This window comes from Eulemur rufifrons, chromosome 18 (genome assembly GCF_041146395.1).
Source record: "Eulemur rufifrons isolate Redbay chromosome 18, OSU_ERuf_1, whole genome shotgun sequence".
Taxonomy (NCBI): Eukaryota; Metazoa; Chordata; class Mammalia; order Primates; family Lemuridae; genus Eulemur; species Eulemur rufifrons.
In genome coordinates this window covers 60,082,877-60,097,816 of record NC_091000.1, presented here as the reverse complement: position 1 = coordinate 60,097,816, position 14,940 = coordinate 60,082,877, and the positions used below count along the sequence as shown (strand labels likewise).

The 14,940-nt window shown below is 42.5% G+C and overlaps 1 protein-coding gene across 1 annotated transcript in view; it reads left to right on the top strand.

Moving 5' to 3' along the window:
- The window catches only part of HIVEP1 (HIVEP zinc finger 1), a 150,995-nt gene that overhangs the window by 100,368 nt on the left and 35,687 nt on the right, over positions 1–14,940 (top strand). Inside the window, exon 4 of the mRNA XM_069493092.1 lies at positions 8,755–14,720. Within this exon, the coding sequence (XP_069349193.1) occupies positions 8,755–14,720 (5,966 nt within the window). The remainder of the gene's footprint in view (positions 1–8,754; positions 14,721–14,940) is intronic.

The following is a 14,940-nucleotide window of genomic DNA, read 5'->3' as shown; positions in this document are numbered from 1 at the left end:
TTTTTCTGTTGTTTGCTGTCTCTGACTTCAGCCAGAGGAGAGTCTCCGTTTTTACAGGACTGTGTAATTAACTTTGAAGGGGTCCCGCGATCATCCAAGATAATCTCCCCATCTTGAAATCCTTGTCCTTATCACATCTGCGAAGTCTCCCTTGCCATGCAAGGGGACATACTCTCAGGTCTCGGAGACAGGGGTGTGGCCAGTGTGCGGGGCTGTGATTTTACCTGCCGTGCTGCCATGGGGAACAGTGCAGCTGACACTGTGTTGTCTTTTAAAGTGGTGAAAGTTCGAAGTGATGAAATTTTTAAAATTCTTTTTAGAATTTCCTTTTATTATTACCATTTTCTGAGCTCTTCATTTATACGTATAGATCCAAATTTAATTATTAACATTTTAATACAAATCTCTAGCATTGAATTCTCTCAGCTTTTGTTTTTCTGAAAAGTCTTTCTTTTGCCTTCATTTATGAAAGCTAATTTACTTCTCAATATAAAACTCTGGGCTGGACAGTTTATTTTTTTCTGTCAGTATTGTAAAAAATGTCACTCGATGGTTCCTGTTGAGAAGTCTGCTTTCATTTTTATCTTTGAGTCTGTGTATGTAATGTTTTTCTACACTCTGGCTGCTTTTAAGATTTTCTCTTTATCTTTGGTTTTTAGCCATTTGAATATGATGGCTACATTGTTTTTCTCCTTTTTCTTCTTTTCCTTTTTTTTGTTTTGTTCTTTCCTTCTTTATTCTTTTTCTTATTCATGCTGGTTGTGGTTATTTACGCTCTTTGGACCTATGCTTTCTTGTTTTCTTTGTTTTTAGAAAATTCTTGGCCATTATTTCTTCATATATTCCTGTTGCTCTATTTTGTTCTTCCTTTTCCCTCTGTAATTCCATGTATACTTTAGATTATTTGGGATTGCCCTGTGGCTCTTGAATGTGCTGTTCTGTTTTCTTTATTTTTTCCTGTGCTTTTTTTCCTATTTGTGTTTTTATTTGTATAATTTCTATTGGCCTATCTGTAAGTTTCCTGCAGATTCTTTAGTTTTGTCAAGTCTCCTGATAAGTCTATCAAAAGTTTTATCTGTTACTCTTTTATTTCTAGCATTTTCATTTGACCCTCTCCCTCTGCAAAAATTCCCATTTGTGAATACATGTTGTCCACCTTTTCCACTGAATCCTTCAGCATCTTAATCATAGTTATTTTAAAGTCCCTGCCTGAGAGTTCCAACATCTGGATCATCTCAGAGTGTGGTTGGGTTGATTGTTTCGTCTTCTGACAGTGGTTTGGTTTTTCGTATGCGTGCCTCCATGTGTATGTGTGTGTATGTCTTAATTTTTATTGAATTTTGGTTATTAACAGTAGATACTGAAGTTAGTAATTTGTAATGGCTAGAAATGGGCAAATGGGCACTGTTCTATCACATAATCAAGAGGGGAATTGAGTCAAGTTTGGATTTTCAGTGTACTATGTTGGCTTTTAGTTCTAGCGATGGCCTGCCATTTCCCTGTGGGGCTGGGATCTGGAGGGTTTTTCTCAGTGTTAGTACTCCTTGCTCAGCTTCCAGCTGCTGGTGCCATGGGTTGGGGAGGGAGTCTCTCCCTCCTCCTCACCCCTCTCCTAGCAATAGAATGCAGCTACTTTTCACTTAGAGCTGGACTTCTTATTGGGGGTGAGATAAGGGTTGCTTTGTTACCCCCGTCCAGCCTTAGTTTTAGGCAGTTCCTGTGTTTCCAATCCCTCCCCATGGCTGCAACTCAGATTTTATTGGTGTGGAATTTTGGTCTCAGGACAGTTTCCTGCCTCCCCTGAGTAGAGGGTCTTCTCTTCTATCCTCCCCCAGCTACAGTGTGCTTCCACCTACGCCTGTGGGGACCCAGTCTCCTGCCCCTTCCCAGCAGCTTAGAGCTCAAGGCTTTGCTTCATCTGAGAGGAGCACTTGGGCAGGGCTGGCTTCTTGCCTTTTCCCACATACTCGCACACTCAGGACTGCATCTCTGGTCTCACGTCCTGTGCCCTGCATGAATGGCTGGTGCAGGCCCCTGGAATAGAGCCTGGGAGTGCATGTGGGCTCCCCGGTGTCTACGGCCCAGCTCTTCCAGGATGTCCTAATCAGAAGGCAGAGGAACACATGAACATAGGTCAACAGGGCATTTTAGATTGTGATTGTCGTAAGGATGGAAATGAACAAGGTGTGGGTAACACAGGGACAACTCCTTTACATAGACAGGGTGGGGGAACAGCCAGCCGTAACATTGGTGCAATGATTTGAAGGTTGAAAATGATCCCATCATTTAAAGAGTTGAGAGGAGGGAGAGTGTCTCAAATGGGGACGACAAGTACAGATCCCCAGGGGCTGGAAGGAGATGGGTCCCGTTGGGGGATCAGAAAGTTTGCCATGTGTGGCTGACGCAGAGTGAGTATGGAGGAAATGATGCAGAGATCCTCAACCCCCAGGCCGTGGACCTGTTCGTGGCCTGTTAGGGACTGGGCCTCAGAGTTCTGCCACCATTACCCCCCCAAAGAAAAATTGTCTTCCATGAAACTTAGGAAGGGGGGAGGCGCAGGAGGTGAGGGGCGATCGGCAGTCAGGCGAGTGAAGCTTCATCTGTATTTTTAGCTGTTCCGCATCATTCACATCACCATCTGAGCTCTGCCTCCCCTCCCTCAGCCCCACCCCAGGCTGTGGAAAAATTGTCTTCCATGAAAGTGGTCCCTGCTGCCAAAAAGGTTGGGGACTGCTGATGTAGAGGGATGCTGGGAAGATGATTGTGAGTCAGCTGACATGCAGTCTTTTGGCCATATTAAGATACTCAAATTATATTTCATGAGTAACAAGAAGAACTTGGTAATTAATTGAATGTGGTTTCCTGTTGCCTGCTAAGTAAATTCCAGTCTTTTCTGCTTAGTATTCAAGACCCAGAGTAGTGACCTGGTTCTGGAATACCTTTTTGATCATGTCTTCCACTCTACTAATACATGAAAAACAAGGTTTACTTACTGTTCTTTGTATATGTCTTATGTTTTTTCCTGCACATCTTGTTCATGTCATTTCCTTAACTTGAAAGTAATTCCTCTGCCCATCAAGGTAGGCTCAAGTCAGGTGTGCTGCATCTGTAAAACCTTTCCCAGACGTTTCTTCACCTTCATCACAGCTAGTTGGACCCATGTCCGTGTGCCAGCTTCCTGGGTACACCTCTTTATCACACATTAATTTATTTGTCATCTCTCGTGCATCTTGAATCTCGTTCTCTCTACTGACTTCAGTTTCCTGTTCATAAACAATCTCAACCCTCCCTTATCCTAAAGAAACCTTTCTTTAATCTCCTCTTCACCTGACACTGACATCTTGTCTTTCTCTTTTCCTTCACAGCCAAATTTCCAGGCCCTTGTGCGCCAGCATGCTCTCCCTCACTTCTTACCTGTGTGTACCCCTGGGAACCACTGACACCCCTGTCAGAGATACTGCTGTCCTCCAAATCTTGGTGACCACAAACCCAGTGACCACTTGTTCATTTCCATCCTGTGTATCTGAATGTGATTTCTAACACTATTGGCTACATCTGCTTCCTAAAAGTCTCTAAATCCTGATGTTCTGAACGCTTCACTATCACATGTTTTGTCTCATCTTTCTGATTCCCTCCTTGTTTTTATTTCTGGCTCATTCTTAAGTATAAAGGATCACCCAGGCCTCTGGATGTCAGACCTCTTCTCTCTCCACAGCATATTCTCCTCTGCATATCAATTATGTACTTTCATAAAAACAGCTCTCACTGTGTATTCCCAGATCTGTTCTTCTAGCCCAGACCTCTCTCGGAGGTTGGGGGTGGGGGGCAGTGTGGGAGAATGTGCATGTATACTTAATGTATCATAATTTTCATATTGCTGTGTAATCTTCATAATTATTTTAAATGGATGTGTAATGTTAAGTGGCTGTGCCATAATTAGCCTAACCATTTTCCTATTGAAAATTTCTTGTCCTGAATTTCCAGCTCCAGTTTACAATTCTGTGCATGCATATTGAGTTTGAGGTTGGTGGAATGGAAAGTGAATGGATTTTTTTTTTCCCTCCCAAGCTAGCTCAGTGCTTCCATGTAAAGATGGGAAAGCTCAGCAGAATCCTGGGCAAACCTTTTGCAAGCTTTCTGGTTTTGAATCAGTCAAGAGGCCCACTGTCGCTACCTGAGTTCAGGGTAGCATTCTAACTCTTGCAGAAACTTACTGGAAGATGCCATCTAAATGGTCTCCTTGTCTCTGATCCCTTGACTCTCAGAACCAACGTGCTCTCAGTTGTCAGAAAACAGGTAGTTCTTGTGTCCTTAAGGCCCAAGAGATCTAAAGTTTTTCACACTGATATGTCTCTGAATACATCTGAAAAAGAGATTTACTCAGAGATTCACCTTCAATCAAGACAGGATTTTAAACGCACAATGAGGTTGTAGTTTACTGTACCTACTACCTACCTTAAGAATCTTCTTTGCCACACCCAGCTAGCAACGCAGATGCTCTCTTGAGCCAGGAAACTTGTTTTTAATCTGTTATTCTCCAGAAGTAATCCTGAAAACCAGCTAATCGTGTTAGTTTAATCTCCTTGGTGCTCTACATAGGAGCCTATTGATTAGGTTTGTGCCTTGGAAAATAACATACCAGCGCCTGCTGCAGGTAGAACCTAGGAACCTGAGCTCATGCTTCTCCAGCCACTCAACTTTTTTCAATTAAGTGGCCTTTGTGCCCTTTCTGAGCTGTTGTTGACTGCCTAACTGATGGAGAACTGGAGAACTCTGGCTGTTTTTATGAAGCCCAACAAGTCAATGATTCTAACGGTGGCAACACTGCCATTTTTGGTCCCTTCTCTAATTGTGATTTGTATCTGTTAAATGAACTCATATTTGGATTTTTGACCTGTTGATGTCTCAGTTTCTGCCTGATTTTCAGCCATTACCGGTAGCACACTGATGGGTTGGGGTATATAATTTTCAGCAGTTGGCTAACTCCTTTTTGAATCTTTCTTCTCCCTTCCCAATCTGACTATATGTTCTCCGTGTCAGGAGAGAGGATTGTGTTTCAACGCTGGTACACGCCAAGCATGTCCAACCTTAGTAGTAATAAAAACTCAGCATTTCTGAATTGTAGGGTGGTAAATATTAAGCAGTGTCTTTACTCTGAGGCAGAGGGTAGGCCTGTGCCCTGGTTGGTGGGGGAGTGAGCTTGTTAAATCACACCCTCCTTGGACTGTCTTCTTCTATGTGTCTTTCTCTAATGTATTTTCATTGTAGTCCACCATAACAACAAATTGCCTTTAAAATTATGGAAAAGCACAAGTACTGATGGTAAACAGCTGTTCCCCTCCCTCCCTTCATGCCGGTTATATTTCTGCTTTCAGGCATTGTGGTCTATACATACTCTTAACTCTGTGGCTTTGATAACTATTATATATGCCAGATATTATAGATATAGCCACAAGGTTTGATGATTGCACTCTTTTCTGTAAATAAGAAGGCAAGAGAAATAACTCTAGTCACTCTCTAATAGATAGATTTGAAATTAATCAAGATTAAGGTAAATGTAAAAAACTACCACAGGTATATCATTCTCTGAAAGCCCAGTGGTCTGCCACCTTCTACTGTGGGGCACTGGTTCCCAAGGGAAGGTATCTCTCTGTAATTCCCAGCCATGTGGCTTAGCCAGACACTGAGGATTTCAGCCCCAAATCTTGAGAATCAAGGACAGTGAAACTCTCTAGGGAGGTGTGAAGCTTGTTTCACTTATATCTCTACAATGATCGTGTGGTATTTATCTGACATATGCTTGGGACCCTCCCTCTACTCCTCTCATCCTCTCCACCAACCTCTCCCCTCCTAACAATCACAAAAAATGACCTTGAGGTTAGAGACTGTTCCAAGATGCAGGGTCGTCCCACTACCTCCTCTCCTCCCAGGCACCCATAATAGCGTGGGCTTTATGCCTTGAACAGGAAAGTGAACCCTGTTAAAGAAAAGGGAGCCAACAAACCTGGAAGAAGAACACAGCTTAGAAAAAGACCGTGAGGAGCGTGTCTCACTGTAGTGCCACACCAGCCCTCGCCACTGCCTGTGGTCTCAGACAACAGAAGAGCCTTGAGAAGATGAAAGACCGAAAGCTCAGCCTTAAAGGAAATACTGCCACAGAAACAGAAGTGTCCTTAAGTGCAAAGCCTAATAAGATCATACATTTATTGAAGCAAAAGCTCAAACTTAATAGGAGACAACAAAACGAGGTGAAATGAGAAATATGGAACTAAGGGAATAAACTCAGAGCAAAGCAACACGAGTCTAAAACTAATAAATAATTTTGAAACAGGAATGTAATGGTTTGAAAATAGAATTACTGACACAAGGGGAAAAGCTTTAAATAATTGTAGAGAAAATAAAAGGTAAAAACCCAAAAAGATGAAAGCAATTTAAATCAACATAAGGGTAATGTAGGAAAAACATAATTGATGTCCCTAAAGAAAAGAACCTTATCCCAAAGGAAAAAAAATGGACCAGAAAATATATTTGAAGATATCATAGAAGAAAAGTATTCTGAAATAAGCCATTTTGCCAGAAAGTGAGGGAATGTGCAAAATTTTGAAGGGAAAAATTGGTGTACTAGCATGAGTCAAATGTTAAGATTCAAATAGAGAACTAAGAGTAAACAATAATGTGGCTATAACGTAAATGTTATAAACTCTGACAAATGAGATGGGTCTGTCTATATCTACAATTGAAATGTAGTTCAAAAACTCTGTTTAAAATGTATGTTTTTCCAGTTCTTGACTCCCAGTGAATGTTTTAGGAAATAGTTTCTCTTATGAAGAAATATGAATCTTAAGTTTAGTAATTCCTTTATCTTCATCTCAGCTTCACTGTTTTTAAAGTACAAAGTTAAATTTTATTCTTTTTGTTTAAAACATGTATAATATTTCTGGATGTTCTACCTGTGGGTTGAATTTTTGCATTTTCCTTTGGAGTACATCGTTTAACTTGACAAAAGAGATAACTTTATCTAAAAATAAAAGTTCATTCTAAACCATATATAAAACAGAACAAAACCTCAGCCAGGAGTCTGGTTGAATAGGTCCTGGATGGAACCTGGCAGAGGCAGACTATTTTTTAGCCTCTGGTGTTTCAGCTCTGCCAGCTTCTCCTCCAGGTGGTTTCTCATCTCTGTTTTTATATTCATTTTAATAGCCCAGTAGCTTTCATTTTTATGGCAGCCCACCTCCCAGTTTTTGGAAGTGGGTGGGGAAACTCCTCGCCCCAGATAATGGTCATCGTTTTTCACACTTGCCTGGTAGAGTTAATGAGAGGCAAAAAGTATATTATTGACTTCATTACATTCATCTTGAGGAGGGAAAATATCATTTCTTAAGTGAGTAGATTGAAGAATAAAAAAAAGATTTGCTCAACATCATTTCATAAATGTTAACAATACTTATACTTTTTTCTATTATTCTTTAGGTCAGTATTTTAGTTATGAGACCCCGTTTTTTTTTGTTTTGTTTTGTTTTTTTCTGATTATGGTGGGTAAATGTATCTTTAGTGGAATAGTAATGTATTTTTTTCACTAAACTATTATAAGAGAGTACATAAGCTGACATCACAAGAGGACTGGATTATTTTTTATTGTATAGAAATTTTTGTTCTCAATAAGAAGTTATTACAGTGTAGACATTTTGGTCTAATATGAATTTCAAATAGGTACATTGCAATAGCTATTTGAAAATAATGAGGAATTAAAGTGTTTGGCTTTTCTACAAAAAGTAATACAAAGTTGAATAATTTTTGTTTATATGCCCAAGGATCCAACAAATGAAAACAAAACTAAATTATGGCAAGTAATTATTGCTCAAAAATATAATAGTTGACAGAGATTGTGGGTGGTTGATGCCACTTAAATACTGATTTATTTCCAACATAGCTAGAAATGAAGGTGGTTTCTTCTCTCCCGTAGTAAGTTTTACCTGTCTTTCTGTCTCTCTCTCTATCTGCCTCCCTACATACCTGGCCTACCTATCGTTAATGACAAAGAAACATAGCCATTGAATATTTTGTTCAGTTAAAATGGTGATTTTTTTCCTAAACCAGGGGCCATTAAAACATGACTTTTTAATTTTGTTGGTGAGAAACCACAAATAAGTAGATTATTTTACTTTCTTAATTTTCTGTTCATTGATATAATTGCTATATTAGTAATACTTCATGGTTCTACCAACTATTTCATGATTGATTGAGATATGTTTGCTCTAAAACATTATACAGCAGGTCTTTTTCTCATGAGAATATCAGTTCTGTTTATTTAGAAACTTGCTGAAAAGTTCGTTTGAAAAGATCCTTAATGTGACAAGACAGTCAAATACTCAGCATGAAGGGGTTGAATTTGCTTCTTCCTTGGCCAGCTTTCTCAGACTGTTGTGTAGATGGAGTCCTCAGGTATGAGAGTAAAAGGGAGAGGATAATTCAGTTTGCAAAGATCTGGTTCCAGGACCTCAGTTCCTGAAAAAAGGAACATAGCATTCTAGAAATGCACACTAAGATCTTTACATGTTTCAATAGATTTTGATTGGTAACGTTTTTCAAATTGCCAGAATGTTAGAATACAGTTTTATTAAAAATAGGCTTTCCTTAAACTACCTTCTTCGATTGTCATAACATCTTCAACATGGAATCTTCATTTTTTTAAAAATTATGGTTGGTATATGTATAGTTTTACCAATTGGTTTCCTTTTTTTATTTTAACAGAAATCTTAGAGGCTGGTGTTAAAGGAACTTCAGAATCCCTTAAAGGTGTGAAACGAAAAAAGATTGTAGCTGAGAATCACCTAAAAAAAATACCAAAATCCCCACTGAGAAATCCTCTTCAGGCAAAACATAAACAAAATCCAGAAGAGTCATCTTTTGCTGTTCTTCAGAGTGCTTCAGAATCTCACAAGAAACAGAATTATATTCCCATAAAAAATGGGAAGCAGTTTACCAAACAAAATGGAGAAGCACCTGGGATAATTGCTGAAGCCTCCAAATCCGAAGAATCTGTCTCTCCAAAGAAGCCCTCGTTTCTGCAGCACCCATCTGAACTGCGCAGGTGGAGATCGGAAGGCGCTGACCCCGCCAAAATCAGCGTCCTCGATGGAAAATGTGACTCGAGTTCTTTGTCAAGTAAAACCAGGACTGACAATAGTGAATGTATCTCTTCTCATTGTAGTACTACGTCCCCCTCCTATACAAATACCGCATTTGATGTCTTACTGAAAGCAATGGAGCCAGAACTGAGTACCTTGTCACAAAAGGGCTCATCTTGTGCAATTAAGGCAGAAAAACCGAGACCAAATAGAACTGTACGATCCCCTTCAAAATTAAAAACCAGTTCAGTGGATGCCCCAAATCAGATTTCGCAGGAATTTGTTGCTGAATCTCAGTCTTCTCCTTGCACCTCCTACACGGTGCATGTGTCTGCTACTCAGAGGAATGAGCACGGGGCAGTGCAGCCGGTTTCTCATTCGTATAATCAACATGAAGACTTTGTTTCCACACCCAACCAATATAATCAGCAGCTTCCAGGGGGGTCAGGTTTCACAGGATCACTGACAAATCTGCAAAATCAAGAGGGCGCCAAACTTGAACAAGTGTATAATATAGCAGTGACATCATCCCTAGGTCTGATTTCACCTTCCAGTAGAACTCAGGTTACTCCTCAAAACCAGCAAATGGATTCTGCGTCACCTTTGTCAATAAGTCCAGCCAATTCTACACAGTCGCCCCCCATGCCAATTTATAACTCAACTCATGTTGCCTCTGTTGTTAATCAAAGCGTAGAACAAATGTGCAATCTTCTTCTGAAAGACCAGAAGCCAAAAAAACAAGGAAAATATATTTGTGAGTATTGCAATAGAGCGTGTGCAAAGCCCAGCGTGCTTTTAAAGCATATCCGCTCCCACACTGGAGAGCGACCCTACCCCTGTGTGACTTGCGGATTTTCATTTAAGACTAAAAGTAATCTTTATAAGCACAAAAAATCCCACGCACATACTATCAAACTGGGTCTCGTCTTGCAACCAGATGCCGGTGGCTTGTTCTTGTCCCATGAGTCCCCCAAAGCACTTAGCATCCATTCAGATGCAGAAGACAGCGGGGACAGCGAGGAGGAGGGTGCCACTGATGAGAGACAGAACCACCCAGGTCCCATGGAGCTGCAGCCCGTGCACATAATGAAGGGGATGTCAAGTGCTGAAACTTTACCAAAATCTAGTCCCATTCCAAGCAATCCAGATCATGTAGTAGGTGACTTTTCACTACAGGACAAGTCTTCAGAATCCCAGGCGGTGACAGAGTTACCTAAATTGGTGGTCCATCCTGTCAGCCTGTCTCCCTTAAGAACTAACAGTCCAAAGGTTGTCGATTCCAAGCCTGAACTTCCAAGTGCGCAAAAACAGAAAGACCTTCAGGTAACAAATATACTGTCACTTTCAGCCAGTGTGTCCCCGCTGGAGACCGAAGAGAAGTCTTACCAGAAGGGGGACACGAGCCAGCTGGACGGAAAGCAAGACTGTCACGTGGGCACAGCGCACGCCCAACTGCAAAGGCAGCAGGCTACCGATCACTCCCAAGAGCAGCAAGGAAAACTGCTTCTGAGTCCTCGAAGCTTAGGAAGTACAGATTCTGGTTACTTTTCACGTTCTGAAAGTGCCGATCAAACAGTGAGTCCACCAACTCCCTTTGCCAGGACATTGCCCTCCACGGAGCAAGACTCGATGAAGAATAATGGGCCCTCTGTGCCTCGTAGCAATACGGCAGCACCGACCGCTTCACCGACAGGGGAAAAGGCATTGGTTTTACCAGGTCAGATGCGCCCACCCTTGGCCACAAAAACCCTTGAGGAACGGATATCGAAGCTCATCTCAGACAATGAAGCCTTGGTAGATGACAAGCAATTGGACAGTGTAAAGCCACGGAGAACGTCTCTCTCAAGACGCGGAAGTATTGATTCCCCCAAGTCATACATATTTAAAGATTCTTTCCAGTTTGATTTAAAACCAGTGGGACGGAGAACAAGTTCAAGCTCTGATATACCAAAGTCCCCCTTCACCCCTACTGAGAAATCAAAACAAGTGTTTCTTCTGTCCGTACCTTCCCTTGACTGTTTACCTATTACAAGAAGTAATTCCATGCCTACCACAGGTTATTCAGCAGTTCCTACAAATATAATACCTCCCCCTCATCCACTGAGAGGAACCCAGTCATTTGATGACAAAATTGGAGCTTTATATGATGATGTCTTTGTATCAGGACCTAACACTCCTGTGCCCCAAAGTGGGCATCCCCGTACACTTGTCAGACAAGCAGCAATAGAAGACTCTTCAACAAGTGAAAATCATGTTCTGGGCAGCGGGCAGTCCTTGGATGAAGGCTATCAAGGATGCCATGCCGCTGGTGAGAGTGCGTCAGCCAGGAGCAAGGCATTGGCACAGGGCCCACATTTAGAAAAAAAGAAGTCCCATCAAGGGCGAGGGACAATGTTTGAGTGTGAAACTTGTAGAAACAGGTACAGGAAACTGGAAAATTTCGAAAACCATAAGAAATTTTACTGTTCAGAGTTGCACGGACCAAAGACAAAGGTAGCCATGAGAGAATCTGAACACAGCCCCGTGCCTGGCAGCACCCAGCCCCAGATTCTACACTACAGAGTCGCTGGTTCCACGGGTGTCTGGGAACAGACGCCCCAGATAAGAAAAAGGAGGAAAATGAAAAGCGTTGGAGATGATGATGAACTTCAGCAGAATGACAGTGGAGCATCTCCAAAAAGCTCCGAAGGTCTTCAGTTTCACAATACCCTGGGCTCTACTCCTGGTCTGTCTAAACATAATGTTGCCATCACAAGTGACCACCAGCATAGAAATATGCAGCTGCAAATCTCCCAAATTCAGCTGGTTGCCAGGGGCCCCAACCAGACCGTGGATCCAAAGGTGTCTACTGTCACAGAGCAACAGATGAGTTCAGCTGCCCCGGACAAAGCAGAGCTGAAGAGACACGGGACTGGGATCTCGGTCATCCAGCACACAAACTCCCTGAGCAGACCCAATTCATTCGACAAGCTCGAGCCTTTTGAAAGAGGCTCCCCCATTTCTTTCCAGGAGCTGAGTAGGACAGGGAAGCCCGAGTCGCTGAAAGTAATAGGAATGTCCCAAGAAGAAAGTCACCCTTCTCGCAATGCATCCCAGCCTCACCAGCTTGCACCGCCAGACGCTCTCAGAGGAGAACTTCAGGAAAGCTCCAGAAAGATTTCCAGTGACCGGCACGTGTTAGGGCAGCCCTCAAGGCTTGTCCGGCAGCACAACATCCAAGTCCCTGAGATTCTGGTCACGGAAGAACCAGATCGGGACCCGGAAGGCCACGATCAGGAAAGATCAGAGAAGTTCAGTTGGCCTCAGCGTAGTGAAACCTTGTCAAAATTGCCAACGGAGAAACTGCCTCCCAAAAAGAAGAGGCTGCGGCTGGCCGAGATAGAGCATTCCTCCACCGAGTCGAGCTTTGAGTCCACTCTCTCCAGGAGTCTCAGCAGGGAGAGCAGCTTATCACACACGTCGAGTTTCTCAGCCTCGCTAGACATAGAGGACAGTTCTAAAGCTGAGGCTTCCCCCAAAATTGATTTTCTAAATAAAGCCGAGTTCCTTGTGATTCCAGCTGGCTCAAATACACTGAATGTTCCTGGAAGTCACCGGGAGATGAGGCGTGCTGCCTCAGAACAGATTAATTGCACGCAGACCTCGATGGAGGTGTCTGATTTCAGAAGTAAATCATTCGACTGTGGAAGCATAACCCCACCCCAGACGACGCCACTTCTTGAATTGCAGCCTCCCACTTCCCCTTCTGGCATGGGAGTCGCTGGGCATGTGCCTCTCTTAGAAAGAAGGAGAGGCCCACTGATGCGGCAGATATCTTTAAACATAGCTGCAGACAGTCACCTGTCTCCTGTAAACCCAACTTCTTTCCAAAATATTGCTCTTCCCAGTGTGAGTGCAGTGCCGTTTCAGGGGCCCCAGCTCACTAATACATCTTTACCTGAGTTTCCTGCAAATACTTTGCACTCCCAGACTCAGGTTAAGGATCTACGAGCAGAAATGTCAAACACCAGCTCCCCTAACCTCTTTCCTGTTCAACAGCTTTGTGGTATGAATTTGTTAAATCACATCCACATACCGCTTAGCCACCAGAACACGCAGCTGTCTCTGCAAGTGTCTACACAGGGCGACAAATCAGGTACAAGTTCTGCTTTATGTGTGTCTTCGAAAAGTGAGGATTGCTTTGCTCCCAAGTATCAACTGCAGTGTCAGGTTTTCACTTCAAGCCAGTCTTGCTCTTCTAAACCTGTACATTCTTTGCCAAATCAAGTTCCTTCAGATCCAGTTGCAGCAGACTGTTGCACAACATCAGCGGCGTTACCAGCGAAACTAGTAGATACCATGTCAACTTCATGTCCTCTGCCACCGCTGGAGCTCGGGTCCCTTGGGGTTCCGGTGCAAAAAGTGCCGTCATCATTTATGCTGCCCGTGTGCCTGCAGAGGAATGTGCCTGCTTACTGTTTTGCCACATTCACGTCCCTGCCGCAAATCCTAGTGACCCAAGATCTATCCAGTCAGCCAATTTGCCAGGCTAATCGTAGTATAGTGCCAATCAGTGAAGAACAAAATCCTGTGCCAGAATCACGAAAAGATCATCAGAATGCTTTGCCAAACCCAGAGAAAGAACCTGTTTGTGAAAATGTCCTTTCAGAGATGAGCCAAAATTCTTCTCTGTCAGAATCCTTGCCCATTACTCAGAAAGTGTCTATTGGTAGACTTTCCCCCCAGCAAGAATCTTCAGCTTCGAGTAAAAGGATGCTTTCCCCAGCAAATAGCTTAGACATTGCCATGGAAAAGCACCAGAAGCGGGCCAAAGATGAAAATGGCGCTGTCTGCGCAACAGATAGCAGACCGGTAGAGCCACTGAGTTCGAGAGCTAATGAGGCTAGTAAACAGAAGAAACCTGTTTTAGTGAGGCAGGTTTGTACTACAGAGCCCCTGGAAGGTGTGATATTGGAACAGGATATTTTTTCTCAGCCTGAAATTAGTAGTGAGTCTGTTAATTTGACAGATGTTTTACCAGCAGATAATCCATCATCAGGACACTCCAAGTTTGTAATGGTGGAACCCATAAATGAATTGCAAGAATTTGAAAACATCGAGTCATCCACATCGTTAACTCTTACAGTTCGAAATTCACCTGCCCCTTCAGAAAATACTCACATTTCTCCTCTGAAATGTATAGACAATAACCAGGAAGGGAAGTCTCCAGGGGTTAAGAATCAGGGTGACAAAGTGAACATCCAAGAACAAAGTCAGCCACCAGCCACTACAGTTCCATTGTTTAATGTTAGGGACACACAGCAGGTGGCTTTCCCCAGCCTGAAGACTGCGACCAGCTTTACATGGTGTTATCTGTTAAGACAGAAGTCATTGCATTTGCCTCAGAAGGACCAGAAAACTTCGGCCTATACCGATTGGATAGTAAGCTCCAGTAATCCAAATCCGCTTGGTTTGCCCACAAAAGTTGCTCTTTCTCTCCTGAATTCAAAGCAGAATACTAGAAAATCACTATATTGTCAAGCAATAACTACCCATTCGAAATCAGATCTATTGGTCTACTCAAGCAAGTGGAAAAGCAACTTAAGCAAGGTACTTGAAATATATTTTATCTTCAAATATGGTTTGTGTAAATTAGTTTGAGCAGGTCTCAATATTTTTAAACATGTTAATTGAATATTGAATGACAAATCGCCCTTTGTGTGTGGGGATATTTGAAAGAAAAGGTGGTATATTTACCCTGGAAGTTTCCCTGATGAGGGTTACCTGGAGTCCTTTCAGTGATTCTATCTTGAAACATTTTGGAAATGAT